Below are 16,776 nucleotides of genomic sequence, written 5' to 3' on the forward strand. Positions count from 1 at the left end.
ACAATAGACAATAGGTGCAGGAGTAGGCCATTCAGCCCTTCGAGCCTGCACCACCATTCAATATAATCATGGCTGAAACTGACAGCTGAAACTGACAACCGGAAGCGGCAGGGACAGACCACTATAAACACTGGAGGAAACATCAAAGAAGCGCTTCGCAGGAGGCTCCCAAGCATTGATGATGTCGCCTAGCCAGGGGACGAAACGTTTGCAACAAAAACTTCCAGCTCGGTGAACAGAACCACAACAACGAGCACCCGAGCTACAAATCTTCGCACAAACTATGTAAAACTCTGTTATCTCACTTTTTAGATTAGAATCAATCTAAACATCATGGCATAGACAAAGAACACATGGGACCAACGCCTTCAACATATTGTCTAGCTATCACTATTGTTAACAGCTAACCCGAGAATTCAACTTTAAAAAAAGGTTTTGTGATTTACACATGAAAGAAGTGAAACTAACAGATGAAAGGCTTAACAGACAATGAATTTTTCAATGTATAATTTCAGTTACATCACACTGTAAATTTTTGCTATAAATTCTGTGTTACGATCGAGCCCTCCACTATCACTTGATGAAGGAGCGTCGCTCCAAAAGCTAGTATGATTCCAATTAAACCTGTTGGACTATAACCTGGTGTTGTGAGATTTTTTAACAAAGTCATTCAACCTGACTTTCAGGTGAGCCCCAGCAATGCCTGCCATCCACCCCCTTGTAAATCTAGGGTTTATCCAATGAAAGCATGTCATGCAAATCTGATTCCTACCATTTGCCAAACTCGAGTCCTTGTGCCATTCAACTTGGCAGTTCAAATTTCCTTTTGGTTGACACCACTTAGAATCATAGAGATGTTCAGCACGGAAACAGACCTTTTCAGTCCAACTCATCCATGCCAACCAGATATCCTAAATTAATCTAATCCCATTTGCCTGCACTTGGCCCATATCCCTCTAAACCCTTCCTCTTCATATCCCCATCCAGTTGTCTTTTAAATGTAATTGAACCAGCCTCCACCACTTCATCTGGCAGCTTATTCCACACATGCATCACCCTCTGCATGAAAAAGTTGCCCCTTAGGTCCCTTTTAAATCTTTCCCCTCTTGCCTGAAACCTATGTCCTCTGGAATTCCTAATCCCAGGGAAAAGACCTTATCTATTTACCCTGTCCATGCCCTTCATGACTTTATAAACCTCTATAAAGTGACAATTACATAGGCATGAGGACAGATTTTGCCAGAGTAGATTGGGCAGCAAGGCTGACAAGTAAGATAGCAGTTGAGCAGTGGCAGTTGTTTAAGGACATACTCAATTCCTCGCAACTTAAATTTATCGCAGTGAGGAAGAAAGATGTAAACCTTGGAAGAAAGGGGGGTAAACTCATCAATGGCTAAACAAGGAAGTCAAGGACAATACAAAGTCAAAAACCAAGTTAGAACATATTGCAAAGGCCAATGGTAGGCTGAAAGATTGGGAAACTTCCAAACATAACAAAGGGATACTGAAAAATTAATAAGAAGAGCTAAGGTAAATTATGAAAGAAAACTAGCACAAAGTATCAAAAAGGATAGCAAAAGCTTCTATAGGTATATATAAGGGAAAGAGTTGCTGAGGTGAATGTTGATCCCTTAGAAGATGAAACTGAGTTAATAGTGGAGAACACTGAAAAGGCAGAGATGCTAAATCAATACATTGCCTCAGTTTTCACACTGGAAGACTTTAGGACCATTCCTGTTGGGACGGGCAAGTCAGAGGCAATAGCAAAGGTAAAATTTGGAACAAGCAACAACCATAGGGAAAAGGTACTCAGCAAACTACAGTTTTAAGATTGAGGGCCGACAAGTTCCCCTGGGCCTGATGGCCGACAGCCTAGTATATTAAAGGAAGTGAAGGCGGAGACAGTGGATCCATTGGTTAGAATATTCTGAAAGTCTCTGGATACAGGAAAGGTTCTAGTGGATTGGAAATATGCTAACATAACACCCTCCTAAAAAGGAGGGAGACAAAATGTGGAAAATTACAGACCAGGTAGTTTAACATTTGTTGTTGGGGAAAGTGTTAGAATCAATTATCTAGGAAGCAATATCAGTCCATTTGGAAAGTAAAAATGCTATCCATTAGAGTAAGCATAGTTTATGAAGGGCAAATCATGTTTGACTAATTTACTAGCGTTCTTTGGAGATGTAACAAGCAAAGTGGATAATGAAGATCCTGTAGATATCATATATCTGGACTTCTGGAAGGCTTTTGATAAGGTACCGCACAAAAGATTAATGCACAAGGTTGGATCATATGGGATTAAGGTTAGTTTATTAGCTTGGATAGGTGACTGGCTCATGGACAGAATGTGGAGGTGCCAGTGTTGGACTGGGGTGGACAAAGTTAAAAATCATGATTCCTGATGAAGGATTTAAGCCCGAAACATTGATTCTCCTGCTCCTCGGATGCTGCCTGACCTGCTGTGATTTTGCAGCACCACATTCTCGACTCTGATCTCCAGCATCTGCAGTCCTCACTTTCTCCAAAGTTAAAAATCACACATCACCAGGTTATAGTCCAACAGGTTTATTTGGAAGTACAAACTTTCAGAGCGCTGCTCCTTTGTCAGATAGCTCATGGAGTAGGATCAAAGGACATAGAATTTGTAGCAAAGCATCATAGTGTCCCACACTAATGCAATATATTGAACAAACCTAAATTGCTATTAAGCCTCTCATCTTCGATTCATTAATATGTAAATCCCAGAACTTCAAGTCACATTCCTGAGATAACTTAAGGTTTTATAAAAAAAATGACATTTCAGCTCAGACAATGCATTAAAGGTGTGAGGTTAGAGTTTGTATATACTCCAATCTTGAGTCAGACTGGTTCTGTTTCCAAATTTATAAAATTTCACATGTACTATTTAAAAAAAAGACTGCCTATCGATTGTGTGCTTTTTGAATAAAATAGAATGTATCTGCAAATGCAAATTCACTCTGTGTGTGTGTGTGTATATACGTGTGTATACACGTGCATGTGAGGAAGAAGAAAGAGAGAGAGTGTGTCCGTGTGTGGGAGAGAGAAAGAGTGAGTGTGTGTGCGGGTGTTTGATAGAATGTGTGCGTGAGTGTGATGGAGTATATGCCTGTGAGAGGGTGTGCACATAGGTGTGAATTTGGAGGGGAGGGGTGTGCCTGAGAGAAAGTGTGTGTGTGTCATGAACCCAAAGTCTCAGTTGAGGCCATCCTCATGGGTACCGAACTTGGCTATCAGCCTCTGCTTGGCCACTCTGCGTTGTTGCATACATTGAAGTCCGCCTTGGAGGATGGTCACCCAAATATCCCTGACTAAAGTGTTCCTCGACTGGGAGGGAACATTCCTCTCTGGTAATTGTTGCACAATGTCCATGCATTCGTTGTCGTAGTGTCTGCTTGGTCTTGCCAATGTATCATGCCTCAGGTCATCCTTGCCTGCAGCGTATCAGCTAGACAATGCTGGCCGATTGACATGAGTACCTGCCGCTTACAGGGGCAGAAGACAGAGAGTCAGGATAAAAGGGTTATTTTCTGGATGGCAAGATGTAACTTAACACGGTTCGGTGCTTGGACTCCAGCTATTTACAATCCACGTTAACAACTTGAGTACAGGTATAGAAGACTCTTTAGCCAAATTTGTGGACAACACAAAATAGGTCAGAGTATTGAGTGCAGGAGTTGAGCCACTTTTGGAATATTGTATGCAATGGTCTCCATCCTATCAGAAAGATGTTGTGAAACTTGAAAGGGTTCAGAAAAGATTTTCAAGGATGTTGGCAGGGTTGGAGGATTTGAGCTATATGGAGAGGTTGATTAGGCTGGAGCTGTTTTCCCTGGAGCATCGAAGGCTGAGGGGTAACCTTATAGAAGTTTATAAAATAATGAGGGGCATGGACAAGGTAAATAGACAAAGTCTTTTCCCAGGGGTTGGGGAGTACAGAACTAGAGGGCATAGGTTTAGGGTGAGAAGGAAAAGATATAAAAGAGACCTAAGGGGCAACTTTTTCACACAGAGGGTGGTATGTCTATGGAATGAGCTGCCAGAGGAAGTGGTGGAGGCTGGTACAATTGCAACATTTAAGAGGCATTTAGATGGGTACATGAATAGGAAGGGCTTTGGAGGGATATGGGCTGGGTGCTGGCAGGTGGGACTAGATTGGTTTGGGATATCTGGTCAGCATGGATGGGTTGGACTGAAGGGTCTGTTTCCATGCTGTACATCTCTATTACTCTGTGACTCTATGACTGTATGAATTGAGGCCTGAGGCAGATCAGTCTTTGTCTTGAATGGAAGTATAGGCTTCAATGGAAGGGGCGAATGGCCTACTCCTGGTTTTACTTCTTATATTCTTCCATTTTTATTCTCTCTGTTGTGTGTTTCTCTCTCTCTTTCTGTGTCATTTATTTCTCTTTCTCTCTTCTTATGTCTCGTTGTTCCTTTCTCTTGCAGTCTCATTTTTCTTTCTCTCTCTCATGTTTTTCTTTTTCTCTCTTGTCAAAAGTACTTGCCTCCCTTGCAGAATGGTCTATGTGGATTATTTAGATTTTGGCTTTACCAGCTGATGCTATTGAGTCTATAGGGTAGCAGCATTGTTACTGTGAACAAAGATCAAAGAATAATAGAGTACAGGAACAGACTCTTCAGCCCACCAAGCCTGCACTGACAAATGATGACTTTCTAAACTAAAACATTTTTACGTCTAAGTTGTCCGTATTCCTCTTTTCCTTCTCTAATTGTTCATTTCCCTACCTTCCTGTGGCAGGCATTTAACACCCTGTGTAAAATAACAAAGCATTTGCCTCTCACATTTTCTTTAAATTTTCCTCCTTTTATTTATGCCCCTTAGAGATTGACATTTTTACTCCTGGGAAAAAGACTCCAATGATCCATTCTATCCATGCCTTTCATAATTTTGCAAACTTCTGTCAGATCATTCCTCATCCTTTTGAAGTTCAAGCGTAACAGTTTGAGATTTTCCAATCTCTCATCATAGCTAATATCCTCAAACTAAGCAACATTGTAGTAACCGTTTCTGTACCCTCTCCAAAACGTCCACATCCTTCTGGTAGTGTGGCAACCAGAACCAAACACAATATTCTAAATGTGGCCACTAAAGTTCTATATAGTTGCAACATAATTTGCCAATTTTGCTACTGTGTCCAAACCGATGAAGGTAAGCATGCCATAGGTCTTGACCACCTTATCCGCTTGTGCGCTACTTTCAAGTACAGGAGCAGGGTTCTGTTGTTGTAGTTATACAGGGCCTTGGTGAGGCCATACCTAGAATATTATGTGCAGTTTTAATCTCCTTTTTCTGAGGAAGAATGCTCTTGCTCTTGAGGGAGTGTAGCGAAGGTTTACCAGGCTGATTCCGGGAATGGCGAGACTGATTCATGAGGAAAGGTTGACTAGGTTAGGATTGTTTTCACTGGAGTTTCAGATGAGTGAGGGGGCAATCTCATAGAGAGTTATAAAATCCTAACAGGATTAGACAGGGTAGATGCAGGGAGGATGTTCCTGATGTGGGTGCATCCAGAACCGGAGATCACAGTCTGAAGATTTGGGGTGGCCCATTTCAGAGGGAGGTGAGGAGTCATTTCTTCAACCAAACAGTGGTGAGCCTATGGAATTCATACCACAGGATGTAGTTGATACTAAAACATTGAATGTGTATTCAAGAGGCAGTTAGATGTAGCACTTGGGGTGAATGGGATCAAAGGTTATAGGGAGAAAGCAGGATTTTGCTATTCAGTTGGATGATCAGCCATGATTGTGATGAATGGTGGAGCAGACTCAAAGGCCTAAATAGCCTTCTCAGACTCCTTTCTTCTGTATTTCTATGTCTGTGGACTTGTGTGCCTTAATCCCTCTGTATGCCAATACTTTTAAGGGCCCTTGTCATTTACTATATACTTCCCTCCTGCATTAGATCAAATGCAACACATCATATATTTTGTACAGATTAAATTTGATCTGCCATTTTTCCACCTAATTTTCCAGCCTGTCTGTCCTGCTATATTATCTAGCACTCCTCCTTACTAGCCACAGCTAGCCTAATCTTTGTGTCATCTACAAACTTGCAACCAGACCACTTACATTCTCCTCCAAATCAAGTACATATATTGCAAACAACAGGGGTCCCTGCGGAACACTACTGTTTATAGATCTCCAGTCAGAAAAAACTCTTCCACGACAATTCTCTGTCTTCTATGACCAGACCAGTTCTGCTTTCATTCTACCAGCTCACTGTGGATCCCATGTGACTTCACCTTTTGTATCAGCCGGCAATGAGGGACCTTGTCAAAGGCCTTGCTAAATTCCATACAGACAACATTCACTGCTCTGTCCTCATCAATAGTCATTGTCACTTCCTTAAAAAACAAAATTGAGTTTGTGAGATATGTCCTTCTCCACACAAAGCTATGCTACCTCTTGCTAATATGTCTATGTTTTTCCAAATGTTGATAAGTCTGGTCTGAAAGTATCTTCCCCAATAATCTTCTTACTACTGAAGTAAGGCTCACTGGCCTGTAATTTCTCAGATTTATCCCTGATGCACTTCTTAAACAAAGGAACGACTCTGACTATTCTCCAACCTCATCTGTGGCTAAACAGAATACAAAGATCTCGTACAAGGCCCTGGAAATTTCCTCCCTTGCAACCGTCTGAATTCTAGAATCGATCCCTTGTGGTCCTGGGAACTTGTTTCCCTTAATGCTTGTCAAAAACGCAACACCTTTTTTAAAAATATCGGCATGCACTAGAATATCAACACACCCTTCTCTAGATTCACCATCCACCATTTCCTTCTCCTTTATGAACACAAATACAAAGTATTTGTTAAGGATCTCACCCACATCCAAGTCCATGCATAAATTTCCTCCTTGAATGGACCCACCCTTTCCCTAGCTACTCTCTCACTCCATACATGTATACTGTACATAAAGAACCTTGAGATTTTCTTTAATCCTGTTTGCCAAGATCATTTCCTGGCCCATTTTAACTCTCCTGACTTCCTGTTCAACTCATTGATTAGCACTGCCTTACTGAGTGCAAAACTGCCTTTCAAGAGTAAACTAAAAGTCCAAAAACAGATCATAAAACTGATGGAGTTAGATTCTGAATATGCAAATCATTCATAATGTGTTTGTGACCTTATTTAACATGCAGTTAATGCATGTTGAGTATCAACATTACATTTAGTGTAGTATTTGTGAGATTTGCCATCTTTCAGTTTCCAGTTTTAGTGATTGCTGCTTCATTGCGCTCTGAAGAGAAGCATGTGTATGTTTTGACTTTTCTCCATCAATCCATCAGTCCAAATTTCTGGTTCCCTATTTATGGCCTCCACCATCCTTATTTATGATCCAAGATGGAGGTTGGGAAAAAAGTTGTAGATGTAAGAGGTGCTCCTTTTTTGAGATATTTTCAGTGTTGGATTCAACGAGCAGTAATTACTGTTTTATAAGCTGTTGCATTGTTTTGGAAGTTTGGAAAACTAATCAAAACAATGGCACTTTAAAAAGGAGGAAGAGGGACAAGGCAGTGACTACATGGTCAGTGATTCAAATGTGGAAAGAAACCTGCACTGCTGTCTGACCCAGCAGTAACCCGCACAGCTGCTGCTTTGCTGTCTGTTTTCAAGTATCTCTGAACATTGGAGTTCATTCTAAGACGACAAGTAAAAGTCATCGAGATGGGTATATGAACAGGAAGGGTTTGGAGGGATATGGGCCAAATGCTGGCAAATGGGACTATATTAATTTATGATATCTGGTCAGCGTAATGAGTAGGACCAAAGGGTCTGTTTCTGTGCTGTATATCTAAGATTCTGTAACTTCCTTCACCTTTATTTCCAGGCAAAGCTTTTAGCTGTCCTGATTTCATATTCTAGATGCTGGCCCTAAAGCCATCCAACTTGTCATTCCTCTCCCTTTTGAATGTCTCTTTTTTTTTTGAAAACCTATTTCTTTAATCTTACCTTTGATTTCCATTGTATAGTTTCTGTGTAGCACGTCAGAATGTTTATTTAGCAGGTGCTAAATCCTAGTTAAATTTCATAGGATGTTGTTAACATATACTACAGTACTAGGTCACTGTGTCACTGGGTTATTCTTTTGCAGAGTAACATGACATGCAAAATGTATCTTCTGGCCTTATCCAGCTGTTTATATAATTATGAAACTATTCAGTTTCATAAACCATGACCTCAAATTATGAGATAGTGATACAGTGGTAAGTGTGCAGATACTTACTGTTACAAAATTTCACATGTACAGCACTATATTTTTCAATTGCTTCTCATTCAATAATTATACAGAAACGTAAATAAGGAAGCCAAACTTGTAATCTAAAAGTGAAATTTTAAAGCACATTGCATGGTGATTTTTGTGATCCTGAATATTTGTTTGTTGAAAAAGTTAAGTTAATCATTCACAAATGTTGCTGCATTATTTAATGTTTTATTCCCTTAACAGATATACTGATAAACTGTTTTTACATTTTACAGTAAATTTTCATGGATTTGTACCATGATTGATTCCCTAATCGAGGAATTACTAAGGAAATTGATGAAGTTGCTTTGGATGGATGTTAACCTTCAACTTTGCTGCCCTATGACAATACTGCAGCTGTACCAAACTGAACAATTCATATGCGCCTGATATAACAATGTTATCTGCTAATGTGATCACGACCAGCAGATCAGACTGGGTCTCCTTTAATGATGATGCACAATGCACAGTTTATGCAAGTGAAGCAGGTAAAATTATTTCAGTTATATTATGGGAAGTTAAAGTACTGTACATCAGACTTTTTAATAGAAAAATTCTTAATTTTCAATTATCAGAAAAGGTGCTGACAACAATGTTTTATGTGCTCTTCTTTAATAACTATTTTCTTTCTCAAAAAGTTATATTTTTTTCACTACAAGCACTGATTTGAATTCCATCTTCTAATATATTACAAGTTGAGAACTGCACATCACATGTCATAAAAGTGTTCTTGATGTAAAAATGCATAGAATGTTGATTTTGTCATGTATACAAAGAATGCAGTTTGCTGAAAATGGGTTCTAAACATTAAATGATCCATCTGAGAAACACAGACTTTTGATAATGTAAATAAAAGCAAAATACTGCTGATGCTGGAAATCTACAATAAAATCAAAGTGTTGGAGAAACCCAGCAGTGAAAATGGCAGAGGATGATCTTTAGAAGGCGGAGACTGGTGGGGTCTATTGTTCTGAGAGGGAGGAGAAGGGATGAGGGCAAAAGTGCAGGAGGTGAGAGGGGCATGATGCTGGGGGGATGAGGAGTTCTCAATTGAGAAGAAAGGTCATGTTGGAGGCACCCTGATGGAAGGTTGCATTATCGACAGATATGAAAAAGGTGGAGAAACTGGAGGAATGTCTTATAAAAAGGTTAAAAAAAGCCACCATTGTCCTGCTGGACCGTGTGGTTGCTCTCTCATTAGAGAAAGACAACTGGCAATTTAACCCGAGGTCACTATGCCTCGGGCAAGGGGAGAGGTTGAGAACGAAAGTTCTTTGTGGTAACTTCAACCGGTGAGAAATGTGGTATGAGCTTATAGAAGCTCATAGCAAAAATTTTTATTAGTGTTTTTGAGGGGTAAACATAGATTAATTTTTAAAAGTAAAGATGACTATCATTAGTTGATGTTGAAAAACCGTTGGAATAGTCCTTCTAATATTATTTTAGTTGTTGTCTGATTTTGCCTCCGGGCGATTTCTCCTTGAAGTGATTTGGGATTAAACAATTTGTTATGTATTTAAAGCAAGGAACAAAGAGCAATACAGTACAGAATATGCCCTTTGGCCCTCCAAGCCTGCGCCAACATATTTTGCCTTCCATACTAAAATTGTCTTCATTTACAGGATCCGTACCCCTCTATTCCCTTCCTATTCATCTATTTGTCCAGGTGTTTCTTGAATGCTGCTGTTATGTCTGCTTCCACTACTTCCCATTTGCCAGCACTTGGCCCATATTCCTCTAAACCCTTCCTGTTCATATACCCATCCAGATGCTTTTTAAATGTTGTAATTTAAACTTTCCCCACAGCACCTTGAACCTTTGTCCCCTAGTAATTGACCCCTCTAACCTGGAAACAAGCCTCATATGTTCCACCCTATCTCTGCCATTCAGTTTTATAAACTTCCATCAGGTTACCCCTCAACCTCCTGCATTGCAGCAAAAACAAACCCTGCCTATCTAACATTCATAGAGCCAGAGAGTCATAGCGATATACAGCACAGAAACAGATCCTTCAGTCCAACTCGTCCATGCTGACCAGATATCCTAAATTAATCCAATCCCATTTGCCAGCACTTGGCCCATATTCCTCTAAACCCTTCCTGTTCATATACCCATCCAGATGCTTTTTAAATGTTGTAATTGTATCAGCCTCCACCACTTCCTCTGGCAACTCATTTCATACATGCACCACACTCTGTGTGAAAAAGTTGCCCCTTACTTAGCTTTTGAATCTTTCCACTTTCACCTTAAGCCTATGCCCTCTAGTTTTGGACTCCCCCCTACCCCAGAGAAATAAAACCTTGTCTATTTACCCTCTCCATGCCCTGCATGATTTTATAAATCTTGAAAAGGTCACTCAGCTTCTGACACTCCAGGGAAAACAGCCCCTGTCTATTCAGCCTCACCCCATAGCTCAAACCATTCAACCCTGGCAACATACTTGTAAATATTTTCTGAACCCTTTTAAGTTTCACAACATCCTTCCGTTAGGAGGGAAACCAGAATTGCACACAATATTCCAAAAGTGGACTAACCAATGTCCTGTACAGCTGCAACATGACCTCCCAACTCCTATACTCAATGCTCTGACCAATAAAGGAAAACATACCAAATGCCCTCTTCAATGTCCTATTTACCTGTGACTCCACTTTCAAGGAACGATGTATCTGCGCTTCAAGAGCTCTTTGTTCAGCAACAATCTCCAGGACCTTACCATTAAGTATAAGTCCTGCCCTGATCTGCCTTTCCAAAATGCAACACCTCACATTTATCTGAATTAAATTCCATCTGCCACTCCTCAGCCCATTGGCCCATCTGATCAAGATCTTGTTGTACTCTGAGGTAACCTTCTTCGCTGTCCAATGGACCTCCAATTTTGGTATCTGTAAACTTACAAACCATACCTCCTACTTTCACATCCAAATCATTTATACAAATCATGAAAAGCAGTGGACCCACCACTGATCCTTGTGGCACACCACTGATCACAGGCCTCCAGTCTGAAAAGCAACCCTCCATCACCATCCGCTGTCTTCTACCTTGGAGCCAGTTCTGTATCCAAATAGCTCATTCTCCCTTTGTTCCATGTGATTTAACCTTGCTAACAGTCTACTGTGAGGAACATCGTCGAAAGCCTTACTGAAATCCATATACATCACATCCACCACTCTGCCCTCATCAATCCTCTTCGTTACTACTTCAAAAAACTCATCAAGTTAGTGAGACACAATTTCCCACAAACAAAGCCATGTTAGCTATCCTTAATCAGTCCTTGCCTTTCCAAGTGCATGTAAATCCTGCGCCTCAGGATTCCCTCCAAAAACTTCCCCATCACTGATGTCATGTTCACTGGTCTATAGTTCCCTGGCTTTTCCTTACCACCTTTAAAAATAGTGGCACCACATTAGCCAACTTCCAGCCTTCCAGCACCTTGTGGCTATCGATGATACAAATCTCAGCAAGGGCCCAGTAATCACTTCCCTAGCTTCCCACAGAGCTCTAAAGTACACTAGATCAAGTCCCAGGGATTTATCCACCTTTTTGTGTTTTAAGATATCCAGCACTTCCTCCTCTGTAATATGAGCATTTTTCAAGATGTCGCTATTTGTTACCCACATTCTATATTCTATAATCTTCTCTACAGTAAACACTGATGCAAAATACTTGTTTAGTATCTCCCCATCTCCTCCGGTTCCACACATAGGCAGCTTTGCTGATCTTTGGGCCCTATTCTCTTCCTAGTTACCCTTTTTTGTTCTTAATGAAATTATGAAATCATAGAATCCCTTCAGTGTGGAAACAAGCCATTCAGTCCAAAAAGTCCACGCCAAACCTCTACAAAGTATCCCAACCAGACCAATTCCCCCATGACTAATGCAACTAACCTACACATCCCTGAACACTTTGGGTAATTTAGCATGGCCAATTCACCTAACCTACACATCTTTGGACTTTGCACCCAGAGGAAACCCATGCAGACATGGGGAGAACGTGCAAACTCCATACATTCAGTCACCGGAGGCTGGAGTTGAACCCAGGTCCCTGGCACCATGTAAGCATCTATAATATAATCTCAATAAAGTGATCATCCCTTTTTTATTTCTCAGTTCTACCCAAATAACTTCCCTGGACATATTCCCAGGAATATCGTCTCTAAGTATAGCTGTAATTTTATCCCTAATCAAAAATTCTACCTTGCCCAACCCCCACCTTTTTATCCTTCCTATAGCATCTGTACGTTGGAACATTAAGCTGCCAGTCCTGTCCATCCATGAGCCATATCTCTGTAATTGCTATGATATCCCAGTGCCGTGTGCCCAACCATGCCCTGAGTTCATCTGCCTTTCCTGTTAGGCCTCTTGCATTGAAATAAATTAAGTTTAATTTCTCAGTCCTATCTCATTCTCTGCTTTGTTTCTGCCTGTCCTGACTGTTTGTTTGACTTGCTCCCTTTTCCAACTGTACCCGTTCTCCCTGGGTTCTACCTTCCACCCCACCTTACTAGTTTAAATCTTCCCGAGCAGCTCGAGCAAATCTCCCCACCTGTATAGTAGTCCCCTTCTAATTCAGGTCCTTCTTATACAGGTAACATCTATCCTAGAAGAGAGTCCAATGATCCAAAAATGTGAACCTTTCTCCCCTGCACCAGCTCCTCAGCCATGCATTCATCTCTATCCTCCTATTCCTACCTTCACTAGCTCATGGCACCTGGAGTAATACAGATATTACTACCCAGAAGGACCTCCTTTTAAATTCCTGCTTAACTTCCTATATTCTCTCCTTGGAATCTCATCCTTTTCTCTTCTTATTATTACTTCCAATGTATACAAGATCTCGTGTCCCCTCTGAGAATATTCTGCACCCTCTGCAAGATATCCTTGATCTTGGCACCAGGGAGACAGCATACCATTCTGATTTCTCATTTTTGGCTGCAGAAACATCTGTCTGTGCCTCTGACTAGACAGTCGCCAATCACAATCAATTGCTTGGAACTTGTCGTACCCTTCATTACATTAGAGCCATTCTCGGTACCAGAAACATGGCTGTCCATGCTACATCACCCTCTACATTTTCCATAACAACATACTCGTTTCATAGCTAAAATTCCTCCATACCAGGCAAAATCCTAGTAAACCTTTTCTGCACACTCTCCAAAGCATTCACATCCTCTGGTAGTATTGCGACCAGAATTGTAAACAATATTCCAAAGGTGACCTAACTAAAGTTCTGTAAAGCTACAGCATAACTTGTCTATCTTTATACTCAGTGCCCCTTCCAATGAAGACAAGCATGCCACAGGCCTTTTTTATTACCTTATCTACCTGTGCTGCCATCTTCAGTGATCTGTGGATGTGCACACCCAGATCCCTCTGCATATCAATACTCCTGAGGGTTATAAAGTTAAAAGTCACACCCGTGATTGTGGCTGTCCTGATGAAGGAGCAACGCTCTGAAAGCTAGTGCTTCCAAATAAACCTGTTGAACTGTAGCCTGGTGTTGTGTGATTTTTAACTTTGTACACCCCAGACCAACACCGACACCTCCACGTCCTGAGGGTTACTGTCACTGAATAATTTCCATCGGTACTTAATCTTCTAAAATGCTTCACCTCACATATGTCCAGATTAAGCTCCATCTGCCATTTTTCTGCCTATGCCTCTGACTGATCTATTTCCTGCTGTTCCTCTGACAATTCTCCTCACTATCCTAATACCATCAATCTTTGTATCATCTGCAAACTTACTAATTAGACTAGCTATGTTTTCCTCCAAATTATTTATGTCTATCATGAACAGCAGAGGTCCCAGCACTGATCCATGTGGAACACCAATAGTCACAATCCTTAATTCCAAAAAGCATCTTTCCACTACCACCATGTGTCTCCTATGACTAAGCCAGTTCTATATCCATCTTGTCAGCTCACCCCTGATACTATGTGACTTCACTTTTTGTACCAGTCTGCCATGTAGAACCTTGTCAAAAGCTTTACTGAAGTCCACGTAGACAACATCAACTGCTTTTCCCTGTTAAATCATCTTTGTTACCTCCTCAAAAAACTCAATCCAGTTGGTGAGGCATGACCTCCCCCAGACAAAACCATGCTTCTTCTGGTCATTCTGCTATAATGTGCATTTTGTCAGCATGATTTCACTATAATGCAATTGACAAATTGTGGAAGCTGTTTGGATAATGCAAACTTTCTACTGAACGGCTATAGCAATTTTCTATTAGCGATCCTCTACAGCGTGACTTTCCATAGTGCAATCTTTTATAGCGTGAGGTTGCAGAGGAACACAACTGTTATTATAACAGAACGATCTGTATCACTAATAAGTCCATTTGCTTCTAAATGCATATAGATCTTTTCCCTGAGAATAGTTTTCAAAAATTTCCCTACAATAGATGTGAGGCTCAGAGGCCTGTAATTTCCAGAATTATCCCTGTTACCCTTCTTAAACAATGGGACATCGTTAGCTATTCACAGTCCTCTGAACAAATCTTGTCATTTTTTTAAAATCAAAATTTGATTTTTAATCTATGGGATTAGCAAAACTTGATTGTCTGTGAGATAATGTGAAAATTAGTTTTATGATCAACAGTTGGTAATCAACAAAACTATTCACCAGCCTCATCTGTATCACTTGGAGATAATAATTATCTGGACTATACAATCCAGCAATCCTCCTCATCTATTCAAGCTGGTCCTTTAGCCAGAAGCCAGCATAGTTCAATGTATCTAACACAAATGGTATCCATGCTCAATGGATGGATTCTTAATCTTTTACCACTCCACCCTCCGCCAACAGGTTGGTGATTAGAGTTTGAATTCAGCTGAAAGTATCTCTGAATTATTTATTCATGATCCAAATGAATACCCCCAGTGACAGAATTTTTGCAATTCCTTCCATTAGCATTGCTTAGCTTTCCTGAAACTTTTAGAATGCAAAATTCACACGCAGATTGCATTTGCCAGTTATAACATGAAAGCATACCTATTTTTCCTGGAGGCAACCTCTGCTAGTTCAATACACATGCAGTTTGTCTAGAATACAGGAATCTGAACACATTGAATTTGACACTACCCAAACACCTAACTCAATTTTGTTGACATGAATCCAAGATTTCAAATTTGCGGTGTGGAGCTCCTGGAAATACTTGCATGCCTACAATTGTAAAAAGAATTGAGGCTGCAAGATGGCCCTGCAATAGCGTTATTTATATAGCTAGTCACCTTGATTGCAAAATAAATAAATGTTTTGACTATTTCTTTCTCTGTTGCAAAGTGTTAAAGCATGCTTTTGGAGGTGTTATCATAACTGAGTACTTGGGTTTGTCAGTGACACATCCTCTGACAAGCAGAAATATGGAAGGGGAATGTTGGTATGAAGAAAGTAGGTTTCAGTTTGAAGGAAGAGGTCCATGGTCATTTTATCATAAGCAAATGGCAAGGTGAAGGTGTACAAGGCCACAACAAGGAACTTAACAAAGGAAATTGTTGTTATCCTTGATAATCTCAGTGATTAATGCTAAGGCTCTTATTGAAATCACTTCATAGTGCAGAAAAACGTCTATTCTGTAGGGCTCAGTGGACACAGGTTTCCCAATCCCTGTTGGGTTGCTCTGCTTCCTTCTATTGTGTGCCATCTTGTTTTGCAAAACAGAGGACAGAATGTAAGTGGTTCTGTGGCACTATTTGGGCATATACTTGCCACAGATGAATGCCTTTTAAAATTTCTTGTTACACTGATGTCAGGTCCTGATTCCAGAAATTGATCTTTCTAGTAGTCTCTTCCACGGAGGATCTTCTGGGCCCATAACAGTTTTGTTTTGCCCCGCCGCACCCCTCGCCATATCATACATGCCTTCAGATTCCTGTATCTGTGTTGGGGTTCAATATCAAAGATTTTTAGCAATCTTTTGTCCATCGCCCCATTTCAGAAAGATTAAGCTGTTTAGATTCGACATTATGACAAGATTCTTGGATGAGTTCAAAGTAATTTGGCAGAACCAAACTTATTGGAGTTCTTTGAAGCAGTAACTTGTGCAATAGATTTGAGAAGAAACCAGTGAATATTTTGTCTTTAGATTTCCAGAATACCTTTTGAAATATACCTGACCAAATTGAAAATAAAAACTTATGGTGTAGGAGTAACAAATTGACATGGATCAAATATCGAGTGACTCACAAAAAGCAGAGAATAGGAGTAAATGTTTTTTTCCAGGTTGGCAGGATGTCATAGTGGTATGCTACAAGGATGTGTAGAACACAATTCCAATGAGCGACCTTACACTGCAGCACAGACGAGCTTCAGAAAACAGAGGAGGACCACCTATACAACGTATTCAAGAAGAACGGATACTCAAAAAATACAGTCCGCAGATTCCTCAAGAACAAACCACGACAAGCAGACCAAACACAGCCAGAAACCCTAACCACCTTACCATACATCAAAGAAGTCTCAGAAATATCAGCCATACTACT

The 16,776-nt window shown here is 40.5% G+C and overlaps 1 protein-coding gene across 3 annotated transcripts in view; it reads left to right on the plus strand.

The window, feature by feature from the left end:
* ston2 (stonin 2) overlaps positions 1–16,776 on the plus strand; it is a 139,745-nt gene that overhangs the window by 22,088 nt on the left and 100,881 nt on the right. For all 3 annotated transcript variants that reach the window (XM_043696971.1, XM_043696973.1, XM_043696975.1), the window contains exon 2: positions 8,531–8,782. In XM_043696971.1, coding sequence (XP_043552906.1) covers positions 8,692–8,782 — 91 coding nt within the window. In that variant the 5' untranslated portion in view covers positions 8,531–8,691. The remainder of the gene's footprint in view (positions 1–8,530; positions 8,783–16,776) is intronic.

This window comes from Chiloscyllium plagiosum, chromosome 10, assembly GCF_004010195.1.
Source record: "Chiloscyllium plagiosum isolate BGI_BamShark_2017 chromosome 10, ASM401019v2, whole genome shotgun sequence".
In the NCBI taxonomy this organism is placed as follows: Eukaryota; Metazoa; Chordata; class Chondrichthyes; order Orectolobiformes; family Hemiscylliidae; genus Chiloscyllium; species Chiloscyllium plagiosum.